The 20,074-nt window shown below is 40.8% G+C and overlaps 1 protein-coding gene across 1 annotated transcript in view; it reads left to right on the top strand.

Moving 5' to 3' along the window:
• Positions 1 to 20,074, top strand: part of CTNNBL1 (catenin beta like 1) — a 219,832-nt gene that overhangs the window by 129,498 nt on the left and 70,260 nt on the right. The window contains exon 11 of the mRNA XM_049869635.1: positions 15,425 to 15,606. Coding sequence (XP_049725592.1) covers positions 15,425 to 15,606 — 182 coding nt within the window. The remainder of the gene's footprint in view (positions 1 to 15,424; positions 15,607 to 20,074) is intronic.

Raw genomic sequence — 20,074 nt, 5'->3', positions numbered from 1 at the left:
CTTTGTCTTTGGTTTTGGCAAGTGTAATGATATGTCTTGGTGACTTTCTTTTGGGGTGTGTCATATATGGGGTTCATTGAGCTTCTTGGATGGTCAGTTTTTCATCTTTTATGATATTAGGGAAGCTTTCTGCCAGCAAATCTTCAACAATCTCCTCTGTGTTTTCTGTTTCTTCCCCCTGCTCTGGAACTCCAATCATACACAAATTTTTGTTCTTGATTGTCTTCCGCATAATTCTTAGGTTTTCTTCTTTTTTCTTCATTCTTTTCTCTGATTTTTCCTCGAAGTGGCACCCATGAATTTACTTCCATCTCACTGATTCTGTCTTGCATTGTTTCAAATTTGTTCCTAAAACCTTCTATTGAGTTGTCCATTTCTGAAATTTTGTTGTTTATCTTTTGGAATTTTAGTTGCTGTTTTTGTATGATTTCTAATTGTTTATTTATTTTGACATTTTGTTCCTGTATTATTTTCTGGAATTCTTCTGTTGCTTTGTCTGTGTTTTTCTTGATTTTGGCCATGTTTTTGTTAGTTTTGCCTGTGTTTTCCACGATTTTGTCTATTTTTTTCCTTGCTTTTGTCTGCGTTTTCCTTGATCTCTTTCCTAATCTCTTGGGGAGCCCTAAATATTAGTCTTTTGAATTCCATATCAGGTAGTTCCACTGCCTTTTCTTCTGCCAGAAGGTCATCTGATTTTTTATTTTGTTCACTTGCTAAAGCTACCTTTTCCTGCCTTTTTATACATTTTGATATTGTCAGCTATCTCTAAGACTTTAAGGTATTATTTTCTGTATTTATTGATTGTGTGTTCATTTGTTTCATCTTGCTTGTTTTTTTGATATGTCAGGGCAGCGAACCAGGAGTGCCTTCCTGCTTGTTCATCTGTGGGTATGATAGCTCTCGCCACCTTGTCTGGGTGGACAGGGCAGTAGCAGGCAGGGTGAACCCACTTTACTGTACACTGGTTTGGCAAGGTGGCTGAGGGCAGACCGGGTGGCCAATGTCTGCCTCCTGATCTTGGTCCAGCAGTGTAGGAGCATTCCCAGACCCCACCAGATAGATGGGAGTGATATGAACTTGCTTCCCTCAGCTGAGCAGCTGGGTGAGTGGAGGGAGCTGGTTGAGCAGATCAGTCTCTCAGCTTTTGATTCTAGGAATGGTTTTTGAAGGCCTAGTAGCTAGTAGGGTGGCACATGAGGCAAAAGGGTGAGGAGTGGAAAAGCGTGTTTCTCTGGTTACCAGTTGCTCTGTCTCTTGCTTGGAGCTTTGTGAAGTTGCTTCCTGTACTCCCTGTCTCAGGTTGTTGCTGGCTCTGCTCAGGATGGTGACACTGTGCCGTGCTAGTTGGCAGGGGACCTCCACTCCATATCTCTCCTCGTTCTTTTCTTGTCCTTACAGTGTCTTCTTCCATTCAGTGTTTGATATAGTTCTTTATCCCCTCATTTGATGCTTAGGGTTCCACGTTTGATGTTTGTGTCTGTTTTACTCAGTTTTTCAGGTCTTTGCTGTACAGGGATGGCATGATGCCATGTTGGCTCCACCTCACAGCAAGTACTTTTTCTGAGCCTCTCAACATTATTTTTCTATCCTCCTCCTGAGCCAGGGTTATGGCTTAGATATTCATTTCTTACAACCTTTCTATGCAAGGTTCAAAGAAATCCTTCATGTGCATCAGTCTCTCAGCTTTTGATTCTAGGAACGGTTTTTGAAGGCCTAGTAGCTAGTCTTTGCCCTTACCTCACAGGTCTTTTCTCTGTAATCTATCCTTTAATTCAGGTGTCAGTTTTGTTGTCAGATGACCTTTTTTTTCACTCCTGTGTTAAGAGTGTCTGGATTTCACAGTGCTTGACAGAATCAATAAGAGGAAAGCTAGATTTTGTTTTTCTCTGTCTTTGTGCCAAAGAATAGATGGAGACATCTTGGGAAAGAAAAGTTTATTGAGGTGATATTTAAAAATGGAGCTGATGCTGTGAAAATTGCAGCAGGTAACTAGCCTAGATTATCCAAAACCAAAAAACCTGTTTCTGTCGAGTCAATTCCGATTCATAGTGACCCTATAGGACAGAGTAGAACTGACCCATAGGGTTTCCAAGGAGCAGCTGGTAGATTCGAACTGCCAGCCTTTTGGTTAGCAGCCATAGCTCTTAACCACTATGCCACCAGGGTTTTCACCTAGGGGAACCAAAAGGAAAAAAAAAAAAATTCCGCATTTGACCACGTGAGTGTTTGAAAAGGAAAGCAAAGGAATGAGGTGAGGGTAGAAGGTACGGAAACTCACGCAGCGTCCAACTATACACTGAAAGGCAGAGAGAAGCAGCATCTCTGCTGTTGTAGAAAATATTACTCCTTAGTATGTCAGGCAGCACCCCCTCATTCTTTTGGTTTGCTAGTCGACAGTTAGGGCACAGTTAGGAGGTTGGGCTGGTCTTTGGCTGGCAGCAAAAGAGCTAAGACATGACTGTGGAGAATCAAGTGGTGTTTTTTAGTCAGGGGTAGTTGAGGGAAAAAGAAACTTCAGGAAAGGAACAACTCATTGTTCAACTTTTAAGTGTCCAGATTCAAAGGCTCTAACTCTCAGAAATGAGATGAAATTATACTTATGAGGACTTAGAATTTAGCAGGAAACGAGGACAGAGCTATAATAATCATTGCCCCTGGATGGAGACTAGTTTGCAGTTTCCATGTTCTCGGTTACAGATGTCTCCTTTCGGTAGGATGGTTGCTACAAATAGAAGATTCCAATGTATCTGATTTAATTATAGCCTGTACTCTAAAATCATTTGCTTCTTGCCACCAGAAAGCTCTTTTTAACAGTATGTCCTTGTATCAAAATAGATGCAGTGTTCTTTAAGAAGCAACAAAGGCAGGAGACAGAAGAATAACATTGTCAGTTTCCCTGAAAATGTTGACATGAAGCTTATTACTTCTGTTGTAAAACCCTGTTCCAGTTAGAAAGAGAAGAGACCACCGTGATCCCAAGGGATGTGTACAAATGCGGCTTTGGGTTGTGTAGCAGAAATACAGTGAACCCCTCTTGATTATTAACTGTAAAGGCAAAAAAGAAAGAAGGGTACACAGACACATCCATTTAGGAACCACCAAATTTTTTTTGCTCTGAAGGTTTTCGGTAAGGTCTCCCTTAATCCTCTGACAAAGAAAACAAATAGAATGACAGTGGTATACTAACTGCGGAGTAAGCCTTTGCAGGCCCAATTATGGGATATGAGCTTGTAACAAAGCATATACGTAGGTAGGAGAGCTTGAGAATTTTTTTTTTTTTTTTTTAAATCTCGGGTTTTTATTCCCATGGTTCTTATTTTGTTCTACATTGGTTTTGTTCCTAATGATCATTTGAAGGACCAAACTATATTGCTTTTTCACTCTTGTGGTCCGTTACAGTTTTTGTTTGTTTTTAGCAGCTAGAGTCTTCTCTTCTGACCTTCAGTCTCTTGGAATTCAAGTGCAAAAGCAAAATAATGATGCAGATCATTTAGCAGTCAGCTGTGCTTCCTGATGGGGCTGTATACAGTGTGTGCTCCAAGCTGTGCACACAGATCTTGCTTGTTGTTTGTCCAACAACAAAAGTTCCCTTTCTCTCCAAGCTGAATACTACCATTCTCTCTTAAATGGTTGATAGTAGTTTGCACCTGTTCTCACAGAACCAGAAGAACGTTTCAAAGGCACAATGTAATCCCTCCAGCAGCCCTCCAGGCTCATGTTACCTCTTCGTAAATGGGAAGGTGCTGGGACTGAGAAGGCGGATTCACTGAATCAAGATTAACTAGCCGGAAGTGATGGAAGGCCTGTCTGAGCCTTTCCATTGGGCTTGATAGCTTTTCATCATTTCAGCGTAGTTAAATTGCACATATTTAAAGTGTACAGTTTGATGAGTTTTGATGGGTAAACACAATACCACCACCACAAGCATTATAATGAACATATCATCCCCAAATGTTTCCATGTGCCCCTTTGTAATCCATAACTCTTCCCCCCCACCCTAATGTCCCCAGGCAACTATTGATTTGCTTTCTTTCCAATATAGGTTAGTTTGCATTTTTTAGAATTTTATATAAATGGAATTATACAGTATGTACTTTTTGTGTGTGTGTTGTTTTTGTCTAGCTTATTTCACTTACTATAATTATCTTGAGATTCATTCAGTTTGTTCCCTTTTCATTCGTGAGTAGTATTCCATTGTTATGGCTATATCACAGTTTGATTTTTCATTTGTTGATGGACATTTGGGTTTCTAGATTTTTGTTCTTATGTATAAAGCTGCTATGAACATTCATGTACAGATCTTTGTAGACATATCTTTTATGTCTTTTGGGTAAATACCAACGAGTTGATGGCTGGGTCATATGCTAGGTGTGTGGTTAACTTTTTGAAACATTGCCAAGCTACTTTCCAAAATGGTCGTACCATTTTTACGTTGCCACCAGAAATGTTTAATTATTACACATCCTCACTAACACTTGGTATGGTTAGTGTTTTTTACTTCAGCCATTCTAGCGGACATGTATTTGTATCTCATTGTGGTTTAATTTGCATTTCCTCCTGACTGATGATGTTGAGCGTCTTTTTATGTTCTTATTTGCCATTCACATATCTTTTTAGAAAGTGTCAGTTCAGATCTTTCATCCATTTTTTGTTTGGGTTGTTTGTCTTATTATTGAATTGTAAGAGTTCTCTATACATTATAGATACAATCTCTTGCCACATATATGTTTTACAAATATTTTATTCCAGTCCATGGCTTGCCTTTTCATTTTTGTGACAGGGTGTTTTGAAAAGTTTTTAATTTGATGAAGTGCAGTTTATTTGTTCCAGTTATCTTTTTTCTATTTGAGTGAACTTGGGCAGTTTGTGTCTGCCAAGGAATTTATCCATTTCATCTAAGTTGTCAAATTTATTGACATAAAGTTGTTTATGAATATTCCATTATTATCCTTTAATATGTGTAAAAGCTGTAGTAATGTGTTATCTCTTATTCCTGATGTTAATAATTTCTGTCTTCTTTTTTACCCTGATCAGCCTCACTAGAGCTTTGTTTTAGTAATTTTCTCGAAGAATTAGTTTTTGTTTTCATTGATTTTTCTCTACTGTTTTCTGTTTTTCATTTCAGTTATTTTTATCTGGTACTCATTATTTTGTTTTTTCTGATTACTTTTGGTTTAATTTGCTATTCTTTTTCTGATTTCTTAAGGTGAGAAGTTGAGATCATTGATTTGAGACTTTATTTTCTGATATAAGTGTTTAACACTATAAACTCCCCTGTAATTGCTGTATTACCTATATCCCGCACCTTTTGATATATTGTATTTTCATTCTCCTTCAGTTCAAAATAATTTCTCTTTTGACTTCATTTTTGACTCATGGGTTATTTAAAAGTATGTTATTTAGTTTCCAAATATTTGGACGTTTTCCAGATATCTTTCAGTTATTGATTTCTACTTGAATGCCATTGTGGTTAAAGAACATACATTGTATGATTTGAATCCTTTCAAATGGAATGAGATTTGGTTTTGGCCTAGAATATAGTCTGTTTTCTTTAATATTCTTTATGCTCTTGAAAAGAATTTGTATTTTGCTCTTGTTGGGTGGAAATGTTCTATAAATGTCAATTAGGTTAAGTTTGCGATGGTCTTGTTCAGGCCCTCCACTTCTTACAAATTTTTGGTCTGCTTATGTTGTGTTTTTGTATGTTGTCAGTTATTGAGCAAGGAATGTTGAAACCTCCTACTGTAATTGTGGATATGTCTGTTTCTCGTTTCAGCTCTATTAATTTTGTCTTTATATATTTTGGAGTTTTAGTATTAGGTGCTTAAATGTTTAGGATTAAGTGTTCTCTTGACTAATTGACCTTTTTATCATTATGAAATGACTCTCTTTGTCCCTGGTATTATTTTTTGCTCTGAATCTACTTGGTTTCATTTTACAATGGCACTACAGCTTTCTTTTAATTGGTGTTAGCATATGTCTTTTACCATCTTTTACTTTTTACCTATTTGTATCTTTATATTCAAAAAATGTCTTTTTATGGGCAAAAAGAGTTATATGTAATATGTATTTGGATCTTCCTTTTTTTTTTCTTAACCAGTCTAGTAATCTCTGCCTTTTAATCAGGGTGTTCAGGCCCTTTATATTTAATATGATTATTAATATGGTGGTTTATGGTTAGATTTAAATCTATCAACTTGCAGGTTTTTTTTTGTTTTTTCCCCCACTCCTCCCTTTTTAAAGATATTTTACTGTGTTTTAGGTGAAAGTTTACACTGCAAATTAGATTCCCATTCAGCAATCAACACACAAATTGTTCTGTGGCATTGGTTATAATCCCAATAATGTGTCAGTATTCTCACCATTTCCACTCCACATGCCCCATTTCCATCCATCCAGTTTCCCTGCCCCTCCTTGCCTTCTCATCTTTGCTTTTGTGTGAATGTTGACTGTTTGGTCTCATATAAACCCACTCCTCACTTATCAACATGATTAGGTTCCAAAGACCAGGTGGTTATGTAAAAATGGAGGATGACCACATCAGTTCACAAAATCAAATATAACTACATCATTACATAACTGCCAAACCACTGAGAATCATGGCCCAAACATGTCGATACATAATCCTAACCATCACAGCCAGTGTTATTCTCACCTCGCATCTCGGCATTCGTTATTGCTAGACATACGTTGTTAATGCACAAAATAGTCAATAGTAAATTTTTACCGTTGTCATAAGCATGAAATGTTGGATAATGAGACAGTTGATAAGTGAGGGGTAGGTATAGTTGATTGTTTAAAGGAGCACATTTCTCACGGGTGTTACTGTTTATTTTATAGGCCAATCTACTGTTGGACTGAAAGCTGACCTCTGGGAGTGGCGTCAGTTCCAGGTTAAAGGGGTATCTTAGGGCAATAGCCTTGGGGGTTCCTCTTGTCCCTTTTAGTCCAGTAAGTCTGGCCTTTTTTTATGAATTTGAGTTTTGTTCTACATTTTTCTCCCATTCTAACCGTGACCTTCTGTTGTGTCCCTGGCCAGAACAGTCGGTAGTGATAGCCAGCTGTAAGAGTAACATGGCGGGGGCATCTGACTTCATCTAACTTCATAAGGAGGACAGAGAATCAAGATCAACAGCCCAAGGCTTATTCCTATGAGGCAGAGGTCAGACATATCTCCACTCCAACCTGTTTACCAATTCTGGCACCAACCATCCACTCCTACAGCACTCTCTACTTCTCTGCTGGGTTTGATAATTTGTACCAGTGACCATATAGAACTCACAAGCAGTACTCAATGATTATGGGATTTACTAGGGAAGTAACAGGTTACAATTCAAGTTCAGGAATGCTCAGGATACAGTTCTTCAATCAGGACAGCCTCGTTTCAGCTGTGCCTGTAGGCATGCCTCTCTCTGACCCTTTAGCCTCTGCACTGCTCAGACAAGTGTTAGAAAGCTCTTTTAGCTCTGCCAGCAAGTACCTGGTGAGGCCCCACTGTGCCAAGAAGCCTCCTGCCTGAAGGTGCTCAGCTTTCTTGCTCTGTTGGTCAGGAAGCCCACCACACTGTCTCCTGTCCATTTCCTGGCCCTGCTGCCTCTGCTGCCATAGTTTCTCTGCCGCTGCTTCTCGCCATCTCACCGTCTCCAGTGTTACAGCTCTCTTTCTGTGTCTCCTGGATCTAACTGGTTCTCAACACAGGGATCCCGGGTCCAAATGATGCATTCCACTCTCAGTCATTCTTCCTAGGAGTTGCAAGGTCCTCCCTTCCTGCCTTTAGGATGGCTCATTTAAAGCCTAGTTGGATGGCAAAGCTGACCAGTTCCCTTATTAGGGTTCCATACACCTTATTTGCATGGTCCCACCTACCACAAGGGTGCCATGCACCTTATTTACATTATTAGCAAATTATTCAGTCCCCTTGGCCACAAGCACCTCATTTGTGTAGTCCCACTTGGTCATTTGGTGGGAGCTACAAAGACTATGGCTAGAAGGTCCATATTAAGTAATTTAGTGCACTGTACCAGGCACCATCTAGTTCTCTTGGTCTTAGGGTAGAAGAGGCAGTGTGGTTTGTGTGGGCCATTAGTCCTATGGACTAATTTCTTCCTTGAGTCTTTGGTTTACTTCACTTTTGTTTGCTCCAGACTGGAAGAGCCCAATAGTTGGATCTTAATGGCTGGTCACAAGCGTTTAAGACCCCAGACACTACTCACCAAAGTAGGATGTAGAACATTATCTTTATGAACCAAGTTGTGCCAGTTGACCTAGTTGTCCCATGAGACTATGGCCCTGAGGCTTCAAACGCAGCAAATCAATCCCATGAAGTGTTTGGGTATGTCTAGGAAGCATCAGTAACTGTGCCCCTGTGTACTTCATTGTGTATTTGAATATATACCCAGTACCTATAAACATATATATATGTATGCTCACAAATATACCTGTATATGCACACGTATGTACTCTCATACGCCTTCCCACACCCATACATCATATATATCTGCCTTTGAAACCACTCACATATTTCTTGCTTGTTATTGCTGTTGTTGCAAAATTATATATGTTATATCATTTACCGTAGTTGTCCTTTATTCTTGCATACCTCTCAGTGTCTTCATTTACCTTGGTCAAGTTGTGCTGCCGTCCATATTGTGTATTGCCTTTCCCATCACCAGAATTGACATGTGTCTACTATCTAGTAAGTGATTTCCCCTCCCTTCCCCCTTCCCATTGCTGGTAACCATCAAAGTTGCTTTCTGTGTGTCTGCCTATTCTCGATGTTTTATAAAAGTGGTATCATGTAAGATTTGTCCTTTTGTGTTTGACTTATCTTACTTAGCATAATATTCTCCAGATGCATCCTTGTTATGTTTCACGGACTCATCATCATTCTCTGTCATTGCATAGTATCCCATCGTGTATATGTACCACCATTTGTTTATCCATTCGTCCATTGATGGGCTCCTGGGTTGTTTCCGTCTTTTTACTGTCGTGAAATGCTGTAGTGAACATATGTGTATTCGTGTCACAGCTCTTATAGTTCTAGAATATATACCTAGGAGTGAGATGGCTGGGTCATAAGGTATTTCTATTTCTAGCTTTTTGAGGATGTGGCATACCGTTTTCTGTAGTGGTTGTATCATTTTACGATTCCACAAGCAGTGTGTAAGAGTTCCAGTCTCCCCACAGCCTCACCAGCATTTGTTGTTTTTTTTTTCTTTTTTGATCAGCACCATTTTTGCAGGAGTGAGATGGTATCTCTGTTCCCCATTTCTGCTTTGTCTGTTTTTTAGATGAATAGTATTTTTTATTATCCCATTTTATCTTTTTAGGTGACGTATTAGGTCTACATCTTTGCCTTTTTAGAAGTTGCTTTAGGGTTTATTTTTAGGGTTTATAGTACACATCTTCAACTTATCACAGTCTGTTTTCAAGTAGTATTACACCGTTTTACCTACAACGTAAGAACCTTACAACAGTACATTTCAATTTCGTCCTCCCAGTTTTTACTATTCTCATACATTTTACTTCTACATGTGTTATAAATCCCACTATATATTGTTGTCTTTGTTTTAAATGATTCCATATGGCCTTATCCAAATTCCTTGCCAGGATTAGTTATGGTTCGTGGTATCTTTTTTTTTTTTTTATTGTGGTAAATATATATGTAACAAATCATTTGCCGTTTCAACATTCTTCACATGTACAATTCAGTGACATTAATTATCTTTATCATATTGTTCAGTCATTGGTATTATCCAGCTCTAAATTTTCCCATCACCCTTAACAAAAGCTCAGTGTCCCTAAGCAGTAAGTTCCCCCTTTCCCCTTCCTTCTCGCCTGCCCTTGGTAACCACTAATAAACTTAGGTCTCTATACACGTGCCTGTCCTAGATATTTCATGTAAGTGGAATCATGCAATATTTGTCCTTTTGTGACTGATTTATTACATTCAGCATAATATTTTCAAGATTCATACATGTTGTAGCATGTATCAAGATATAACTTCTTTATGGCTGAGAATTAATTCCCTTGTTTGCATGTACTACATTTCATTTATCCGTTCATCTGTTGATGTACATTTATTTAGACTGGTTCCACCTTTTGACTATTGTGAATAGTGCACAGCAAACATTGCTGTACAAGTGTCTGTTTGCATTCCTGCTTCCAGTTATTACAGGTATATACCTAGGAGTGGGATTGCTAGGCCATGTGGTAGTTTTGGAGCTCTGGTGGTACAGTGGTTAAGTGCTAGGCTGCTAACTGAAAGGTTGGCAGTTCAAACCCGACAGCTGCTCCTTGGAAGAAAGATGTGGCAGTCTGGTTCTGGTTCTGCAGTCCAAAGACTACCGCCTTGGGAACCCTATGGGGCAGTTCTACACTGTCCTATAGAGTCGCTATGAGTTGGACTCAACTCCATGACAGTGGGTTTGGATTTTTTTTGGCTTATGGTCATTTTATGTTTAACATTTTGAGGAACGACCAAACCTTTTTCTACAGTGGCTGTAAGATTTTACAATCCCACCAGCGATAGATAAAGGTTCCAGTTTCTCCACATCCTTACCAACATCTGTCGTTTTCTGCTTTTTTAATCGTAGTGGGTGTGCGGTGATATTTCATTGTGGTTTTGATTTGCACCTCTTTTTTTTAATGGCTATTGGCGTAGAGTATCTTGTCATGTGCTTGTTGGCCATCTGTATCTCTTTGGTGAAATGTCTGTTCAAGTCCTTTGCCTATGTATTTTTGTAATTGGGTTGTTTATCTTTTTGTTGCTAAGTTGTAGATACTTTTTATATATTTTGAATATTAAAGCCTTATCAGACATGGTTCCCAAAAATTTTCTTCCAATCTGTAGGTTGTCTCTTCACTTTGTTGATAAGGTGCTTTGACAAACCAGAGTTTTAAATTTTGATGAAATCCCGTTTATCTATTTTGCCTTTTTTTGCTTGTGCTTTTGGTCTTATAGCTAAGAATCCATTATTTAAAAAACTACGTCACAAAGCATTACTCCTATTGCTTTAAGAGTTTTATGGTTTTAGGTCTTACATTTAAGTCTTTGATCCATTTTGAGTTAGTTTTTGTATATGGTGTGAGGTATGGGTGCAGGTTCATTATTTTGCATGTGGGAATCCAGATGTCATAGTATCTTTTAAGAAATGCCTGTGACTTTTTTTTTTTCCATTCCTTAGCCTCTGTTGGTCAGGAAGAAAGGGGACTTTTCCTCCTTCACCTTTCCTTTAAATAAGTTTTATTCATGGTTCCATCCTTATTTTCTGCATATTTTCTATACCCTCTCAAGATACTCTCATTTACACCATGAATTTAATTACTACCCATAGATTTAATGATTCTTCTGAACTTTCTCTTATCCTTAACCTCATTCCTGGAGTTCAGGATCTGTATATACTATGCTAGATATCACTGGCACGTTCCACAGGTACCTCAGGTTCAGTCAGAACTCAACCCCATGCACCTCCAGTCTATTATTACTGTACCTTTTCTGTCAGTCTCTCTGCCTCTAATATTGTTTCCTCCCTCTTCTGCTTCCCCATCCCACCTCCTGGAAAAAAATACTAACATTCTGTGACAATGTCATCTTTCCAATACACAAAATCAGCCAGCTTCAGGTTCTACTGCTGTGCCTCTTTCTCTTTGTATTCTAGCAGTGCCACGGTCTACTTCCCTGAATGCTCCGTGTTTACCCACGTCTTTGCTTGCGCTGTTGTTTCTTTCTGCTTGAAACACCGTCTCTGTTTGCCTGCCTGGGAAAGACATCCACTGAGCTGCAATTAAAGCATCATCTCCTTCATGAGGCCTTCCTGACTTAGTCACACATAGGCAGCCCTCCTTCCTGTGTTCATATTCTACTTTGAACCCACCTTCACTGTAATAGTTGGCTTTTCTCAGCATGCTCATTGTCTGCATGCCTTTCCCCCCTTTGGGCCAAACTCCTCAAAAGCATCAGCTGTGTCTTGTCGCTGCATCCTCAACCTAATATCTGGCACCTGTTAGGTACCCTGTAAGTACTGGATGAAAGAACAAGCGAACAAAGAAAAACATACCCAGAACCCATCCATGTTCATTGCAAAAGTGTTCTTTGAATAAGAAGGATAAGCTGATTAAAACTACAACAGAAAAATTTCCCCCCTTGCTTCAGAAGGTTCAGTTTAGCAGAATAGGGAGCAGTAAAGGACTCTTAGTCATTTCCCATAACCAGTCAGTTTTATAGAGGCTAGCGTTCACATTGGTCCTGGCATGATCGACAACCAGATGAACCCAGACAAGACTAAGATAAACTACTTGTCCTCCAGTAGAATAAATATTTCAAGTAAAGTCAACCCACGAAAGTCAGGCCAAACAGCTATTGATTGCTGAAAGCTTGAACTTAAGCCCAATGAATATTCCAAAGTTCACCTCCATGCAGCTCGCCTAAATGGTGATCAATATGCAATTACTGCCCCCTATAAACGTGTCTTACACTGCCTACCTGAAGAAGGATTTTACTTTTAAAATCTTTTGTTTGCTGAATTTGCTTAGGCAGGAAAAAAAGAGACTTGGCTAAACCAGGGTCCTTTACCTTCAGTATTTCAAACAATTCTGTGTTATTTGTGAAATGGTCTGAATGTATGCTGAATGGTAACTGAAGGTGCCTTGTGTTGTGACCGTCATTCATTTCAAGAGGCCTTTTCCTGAGGGACTAAACAATGAGGATATTGTCTCTTGGTTTCCTAATTTCTGCTCACATGATTATCTGCCCTAGTCACAACCTTTGTGTATTCAGGCTTGTAAGGCAGGATGTGAAAGTGCAGCTGCAGTGAGAACAGGTATTTGTCTAGTTTCCTGCTTTGAATTTCATCCTGATGCCAAAAAAAAAACCATTTTCCTGCTGGATTTGAAACCTTGTTTACCTTGCACCTGATATTGAAGATTTCACAGGTCTCTCAAATATGCCTTTTTCATACCACTGTTGTAGTCAGAACCCTCTGTCATTTCTCACTTGTACTGTTGCCATAGTCTCCTAACTGTCCTTTCTGCCCTCAAGCTCTGTCCCTCCAGTCCATTCATCATACTGCTGCCAGATTAAGCCTTCTAAAATATACCCAGCCAGCGTTCTCCCTGGCAGCACATCTAGGACCCACCTGTCATGACCTTGTGCCTGCCCACCTTTCTTGGCCACCTTTCACTACTGGTTATTCAGAACTACGTCTAGTTCCCCAGCTGGATGCTCTTACAATCTCCACACCTTTGCACGTGCTGTATACCCACCACCACAGCTACCCCGCCAGTGCTATCGTTCTCCCTTCCTGCCTGGCAGGTGCTCATTCTTCAGACTCAGTTGAGATGTCACCTTCCACTTGACACCTTCAATGAGTTCTTCTACAACAAAGTTAATGATCCCTACCCCTCATATCCTTGAACTTAATTTCTGTTGCTTCAGGTTTTTTAAGTTATTTTTATTTACCTATCCCTAGATTGCTTAAAGAAAGGACCCTGTAGTTTCTAGCAGCCAGCCTAGTGCCTGCTGCATGAAGGCATGTGTTCAGTAGCTTTTTTTTTTTTTTTTAACTCAGTTGTTGGATTAAATGTCATTTGTGAGTATCCGTGGGTTCTTTAGAAACTCTGGTAGCTCAGTGGTTAAGCGCTTGGCTGCTAACAAGAAGGCCAGCAGTTCAAACCCACCAGCTGCTCGAAAGAGAAGGATGTGGCTGTCTGCTTCTGTAAAGATTATTATAGCCTTAGAAACCCTGTGGGGCAGTTCTACTCTGTCCTATACAGTCACTATGAGTTGTAATCAACGGCAATGGCTTTGGGTTTTTTGTTTGTTTTGTTTTATGGGTTCTTTTGTTTGATTCATTGCGGGGGGATAAAGGTAGGAATATTCACAGTTCACCATTGATTTCTTGAGGTTGGTACCAAAGTAGGGCATCCAACTATCTTGTTTTGTCTGAGACTGAGGAGTTTCCAAGATACGGAACTTTCGGTGCTGAAAGTGGGACGGTCCCAGGTAAACCAGGGTGTTTGGTCACCCTAGCACCAATGGGCACTCTCAGCAAGCTTCTTACCTATTCTCCTTTTCTCCACTCCTTGGGACCCAATTCTGGCTGGCTAGCCTGACCCAGGATAGCGTTCTTTGTCAGCATTAGCACTCTAATAGTACAATTCTTTAATAATGTTGCCTGTACAAAAGATTGTCCAAAAGGGGTATTACTTCTGATTCGTTTTTCTTGACTTTCAATAAGAGATCGAGTAAAGTGCTTTGGTTTATGTTACTGCTGCCTTTTTGACCAGGCTTGGCCCCCTTGCCTGACCAATGACCTCGCTTCATCTGTTAGTTCTCCCCTTGACCTTTAGTTTCTTCATCTCCAGCAGCTTTTTGCCGTCCTAAAACTGTGACTCAGTCATACACGCTCTGTATTAGGTCGCTAGAGACAAAGGAGATTAGCGGTTGCTTAAGGCCGGGAGGCAACGGGGAGAGGAGAGTGATGGCTGAGGGTGTAAGGGTATCTGTGAATATACTAAAACCCATTGGGTTGTGCACTTTAAATAGGGGGATTATAGGGTGTGTGAACTATATCTCAATAAAGCTGTTTTTTAAAAAAAAGGAAAAGGAATAATAAATCCATAATCCCAAACCCTTGAAATAAGCTATTTGCATTTTTATCTATTTCCAGTCTTCTCAATGCATATTTTTCACAGAATTGAGATAATGCTTCATGTGGAGTTTTTAATACTGCCTTTTGTGCTTATTCTGATCATAAAAATTTGTTCATGCAATTACAGACTTTCCTAATTGTTAACGAGTGTGTCCCTAATTGTTAATGAGTGTGTCATATTTCGTGTAGATAGATTATAATTTAACTATTTTCCCATTGGACATTTAAGTCATTTTGTTTTTCTTTCTTTTCTTTTTTTCATTATAATGAGCGCCGCAGTAAAATTATTATTATTATTTTTAAGACTCGAACTCCTAAGGGTAGAATCATTAGGTCAAAGAGCATGAATATTTTTTTAAAAAACTCTCAATACAAATGTTTGAATTTAAGACAATTTAGATTAATTTACATCCCAGCAGTGCGAAAGGAGTGACTTTCACAGTGTCTTTATAACGTTGATTTTTGTTTTTCTCTTTTGGGGCTGTTATCTAATACCCAGTGCCCTCGAGTCGATTCCGACTCATAGCGACCCTATAGGACGGAGTAGAACTGCCCCATAGAGTTTCCAAGGAACGCCTGGCAGATTCAAACTGCCAACCCTTTGGTTAGCAGCCGTAGCACTTAACCACTACGCCACCAGGGTTTCCATGTTATCTAATAGGTTAAGTATTTGATAGGGTAAGCCTCCCTTTAGTATGCCTGCCTCATAATCTGAGATGTAATTTTACTTTTCCCCCGTGAAATGCCTTATGTGAAACCTTTTTTATTCACAGAGAAAAGAAGATATCCAGGAGCAGTGCCCTGAAAGTGCTGGACCATGCCATGATTGGACCTGAGGGCACAGACAATTGCCATAAATTTGTTGACATTCTTGGCTTACGAACCATCTTTCCTCTCTTTATGAAATCTCCCAGGAAGATCAAGAAAGTGGGGACCACTGAGAAGGAACATGAAGGTAATATTACTAGGGGAGTCGGCTGAATTTAGGTACATTAGGAGAAATGGGGGAAACAAGAGCTATTTTGAAAAACCCTGATGTACATTTGAGGAATGGACTCTTGAGAAGGAGAGTGCTTTTCTATCTTCTGATTTTCCATGCCTGGAAAAGCCACCCAGAGACCCCAAGGCACCAATGACCATTGTTCTGCTAGTTTTCTGCTTGCTTGAATCTTGGTGGTTCCATTTCCTTCTGGCCTGTTAATAAGCCTGTGTGTGAGGGTTTTGTTTTGTTCACTGTAATTTGTAGCGAGGTGTCTCTCTGATGAAAGACCCTTTTGAAAAGAGTAATGAGGTGGCAACACCTGTCACCTCCAGAGTGGTGCTTTCTTGTATTTCTGTATTAAAGTATGAGTCAGCCACCATCAGGAATTGCCGAAATAAACTATTTACAGCCCAGGTTCCCCTTTTTATGTTTCTCCTCTCTGATGGTGCACACTCCCAGCAAAATGCTGCCATGAATTGCAGCGCTGTAACCAGAGTAGTTACCGCTAGGCCAGTCTCTTCCTCCTATTGTCTAGTGGCCTGCCGCGTCCCACCCCCCAATAAATAGCCACAGTGCAATCGGAAAGGGCAGGGTAAATTTATGAGTGTTGACAGTTCTGCTGGAGGCTCACAGACACTCGCACCAGGGAATTTACAAGGTTGGATGGTTATTTTGAAGTGTGTGAGAGGGGTAAAGAGGGGAGACCTGGAGCTGATGTGCTAACTTGGTTGTCCCGTCAGAAGTGATGTTTGTCCTGTGGTTTGGAGGCGGTTGTCTGTTTTGGTTGTTCTATCAGTGGCTGGTAGAATCAGCACAGGGGTCTGCAGGATCTGCTACGCTCCTCACCTTCCTAGGTAACAATTTGAGGACTCCTGTCTGACTCTTCTTAAATTGTCTTGGCTTACTTAGTCTCTTCCACCTTTGAGTGGCTAGTTCAGGGATGGCTAAAGAGAAGGTGGTGTGGCCTGTCTTTGGTGGTCACCTTCTGTGATATTTTCTCCTAGCATACCTACTCTCCAGAGACAGCAGAAAGTCTGGCAGGGCCAGGCGAGGAACTGGCATTACAAAGGACTGTGGACTGGATATCTGAGAACAAGTCGAGAATTCAAACCAAACCCATTGCCATCAAGTCAATTCCGACTCCTAGCAACTGTATAAGACAGAGTAGAACTGCCCCATAGGGTTTTCAAGGAGTGGCTGGTGGATTCGAGCTGCCAGCGTTTTGGTTAGCAGCCAGTCTCTTAACCACTGCGCCACCAGTAGAGAATTCAGTCTGACTCAAATCAGATATTGACCAAACACCAGCTGTAAACATGTTGACTCCTCTGCTCGTCTTTTTTTCCTTCCACAGTGGAAATTCAGCAAAATTGCACTGAGGGAGAAGGAATGGAGTGGTCTTGAAGATCTAGGAGATACAATTTTGAAAACAGCCGCCATTCACTGAAAACCAGCCCCTCTTCCCCATACTGCTGCATTATGTGCCGTCTTATTTAGGCCTCCCAACCTAGAGAGCAGATGATGGCATCCTTGCTCTTGTAGATGAGGGTATGAGCTGAGAAAGGAGCCAAGCTGTCATTCTACAACTACCAACTGTGTGACTTCAAACCCTTTGCTTAACTTCTCTGGACTGTGTTTTCCTTCCTGGCCTGTAAAATGAGGAAACTAGGCCAGTGAACTAGAGACTCAGATATCTGTCCTTTAAGGTTCTGAGGCACAGGCCCTAGTTGTCAAGGCTATGTTCTATAATCCAGGAAGCTCCTTAAGGACTGTGCTGTAGCTGACCTGCTGGGTTCTACTGAGAGACTTGAACATACTTTAAGAAAATATAAAGGAAAACAGCCCTTAGCAGGCTCTTGCCCTGTGTGCATGGTACTGAGAAGAAGTAGTGACAGATTCAGCGAGCAGCTGTTTTCCTTCTGAAAAATGTGCCCGGAGGCGTGGTGGTGACAGTACATTTGCTTTAGAGCACCCGCGTTAGGAATTTGATAACATTATATTAGTGAGGGCAATGGCTTGGTAAGACAGTTCCTAGAAGGCATGTTTGGACTGTAATGGCTGGTGAGAATGAGCTCTGCATTCTGAGTACACCAGCATCCAGAAAACAGAGATGAAGTCCATAGGGAAAACACAGCCCTGGACCTCCTCCCATCCCTGCCAGTTTTTGTTGCTCCTGGCAAGCTGGCCCTCTGGCCCTCTGGCCATGACTGGCAGGGTAAGGATGAGGCAGAGCAGAGCAAGGGCACATTGTGCAATATTTCTTTGTCCTATCTTGTCCTCTGGGTAAGCTTTGTATTCTCTCTTGCTCTCCATGTGCTGGACCTTCTGACCTGAATGGACCAGGTCCATGTGCTAAGCTAGAGCACAGTAGCCTCAGACCACCAGGACTGTACAAACCTGCCCAGCTTATTCCTGCCCCAACTTTCATCGTGTTCTTTCCTCCACCTGTAATGCTTTTCTCTGACCTAGAGTAGGCTACCTCCTACTCATCCTTCAGGTCCTAGATTTTGATGTCATTTTCTTAGGGAAGCATATTGTGAGCCCCCATACTAGGCTAGAGCCTCCTATTATAGGAATGTTGGTCCCAAGACTTTGCCTTTACAGCCTTTAAGATTATGGTACTTAAATGGCTGTTTGTGTGATTATCTGTTTGATGTCTGCCTTTCCTCCTGGAATGAGTTCACTGAGGGCAGGAACCAATGGCCTGTCACCTCTGGGTTCCAGCACCTAGCACTGTGTTTAGCGTGTGGTAGATGCACAGTAAATGTTTATTGACTGCATTGAGGACAAACATGGATTTGGGGCTCTCCCCAAGCCTTGCAGGGTTGAAGTCAGTATACTTCACAGTTTAGATTGATGGTTGTGAGTCATACACCTGAGTGAGTGGTCTTTCACTCAGTTTATTTGGAAGCCACAGCAAGTGGGTTGCTAGCCATAAGTTTTACTTTGTTGCACTGGCTTGGAGATTATCGCAGGAGCATCCTCTTTAGAGTCATGCCCTTAAGACCCATGAACTTCCTTTTATGTGAGACCACCCTGTGAGAAGATTGTTTTGGTAATTCGCCTCCTAATTATTATGACCTAGTGATTTTTTTTTTTTAATGCCCTGCTCTTTCCCCTTTCCTGCCAAGCCCCAGGGGCACGGAATACATCGGGGTTAGGCTATTGAAGTTCACCCTGGCGTAGTCTCAGCCCATCACAACTCAGGACTTTTCCCAGACTCCTTCGTTAGCAGTATAGCCTGGTATAGTACAGGCGGATCTGCTGCTTATCAAGTATATGATCTTGGACAAATCCCTAAACCCTCTGAGCCTTAGTTGCCCCTTCTATAAGATATGCCAGAACCTGCCACCCAGAACAGTTGTGAGACCAGAATGGGCATGTTAAGAAGTATTAGTTCTTTTCTCTACCAAACCTGTCTTCAGTTCTGCCCACCCTGGTCTTAGTCACACCATCCTGCCAACAGGTCCCCGGGAAGGCCAGTCAGAGAGATTGCCCACACCTTGTCTGGAGTAGGGGGAGTATAGTTTTTACTGGTCTGCATTCTAATTCCTTATTGATAGCTGTGGAAGAATGAGCAAAATCATTCTTGCTGGGAATGTCCGGAGTCATGGTGTGCTAAAGAGTGGGATGGGGTAAAAACAGCTGTGTTCCCAAAACCAACAAAAGCGGTTGAGAGGGAAGAAATTCTGAATTACGATGACTCTGGAGAGAAGGGAAGAAGCAAAACCGCCCTTATAACCTAGAATTGCTGGTAATTCAGTTCCTCTTTTGTGACTTGAGGTAGAGAAGGAAAAGAAAGATTGTAATTGAAATCTATTCAGATTTGCATAATAAAACCTTCAGAATAGGGAGGCCCTTGGCTTGGGGGATGGGCTGGAAAGAAATAATTTGCAATAGTGTGATTGGCTGCCTCCTTGGTTTTATAAAGAATGGCACAAGTATATTTTGTCTCCTTGGTATTAACTGCTTCTGAAGAGGAGAGAAGAAAAGAGCTGGGATCCAGAAATGGCATTTGACCTTTACTTCTTGTCTCCTTTTAAAATTCTTATTAAAATAGGTCCAATTTTCCTTGTATTGCTTCATTAGGTAGGTGAGTTATTGAGTTTTTAGCAGTTCTAGTTAATTGCGCTGTTTTAACATGGTTCCCCTGCAGGCTGTTAAGAGCTTTAAGGGGGTGAATTACCAAGCAGTGTGCAGGTGCGTGGTATGCATGATAGGCGCTTGCACACATTTTTGCCTTATCAACAGCGACAGAAGTTGATAACAGGTCAGCGCTTTAAAGGATACTTTTCTGTCATCTACAAAGAATTGTAAGTGACTCTGGTGAACTCTACCTGTCAGGAAGCTTGTAGTTGCCTTGAGCTTCTTGGACTCCTAATAGTGAGGATGTGCAGGCCAAAGCTCCTGTACCACCTACCAGGGTTACAAGAGGAAAATGGCA

This window comes from Elephas maximus, chromosome 25 (genome assembly GCF_024166365.1).
Source record: "Elephas maximus indicus isolate mEleMax1 chromosome 25, mEleMax1 primary haplotype, whole genome shotgun sequence".
NCBI lineage: Eukaryota > Metazoa > Chordata > Mammalia > Proboscidea > Elephantidae > Elephas > Elephas maximus.
This window is presented reverse-complemented; position numbering and strand designations above follow the sequence as displayed.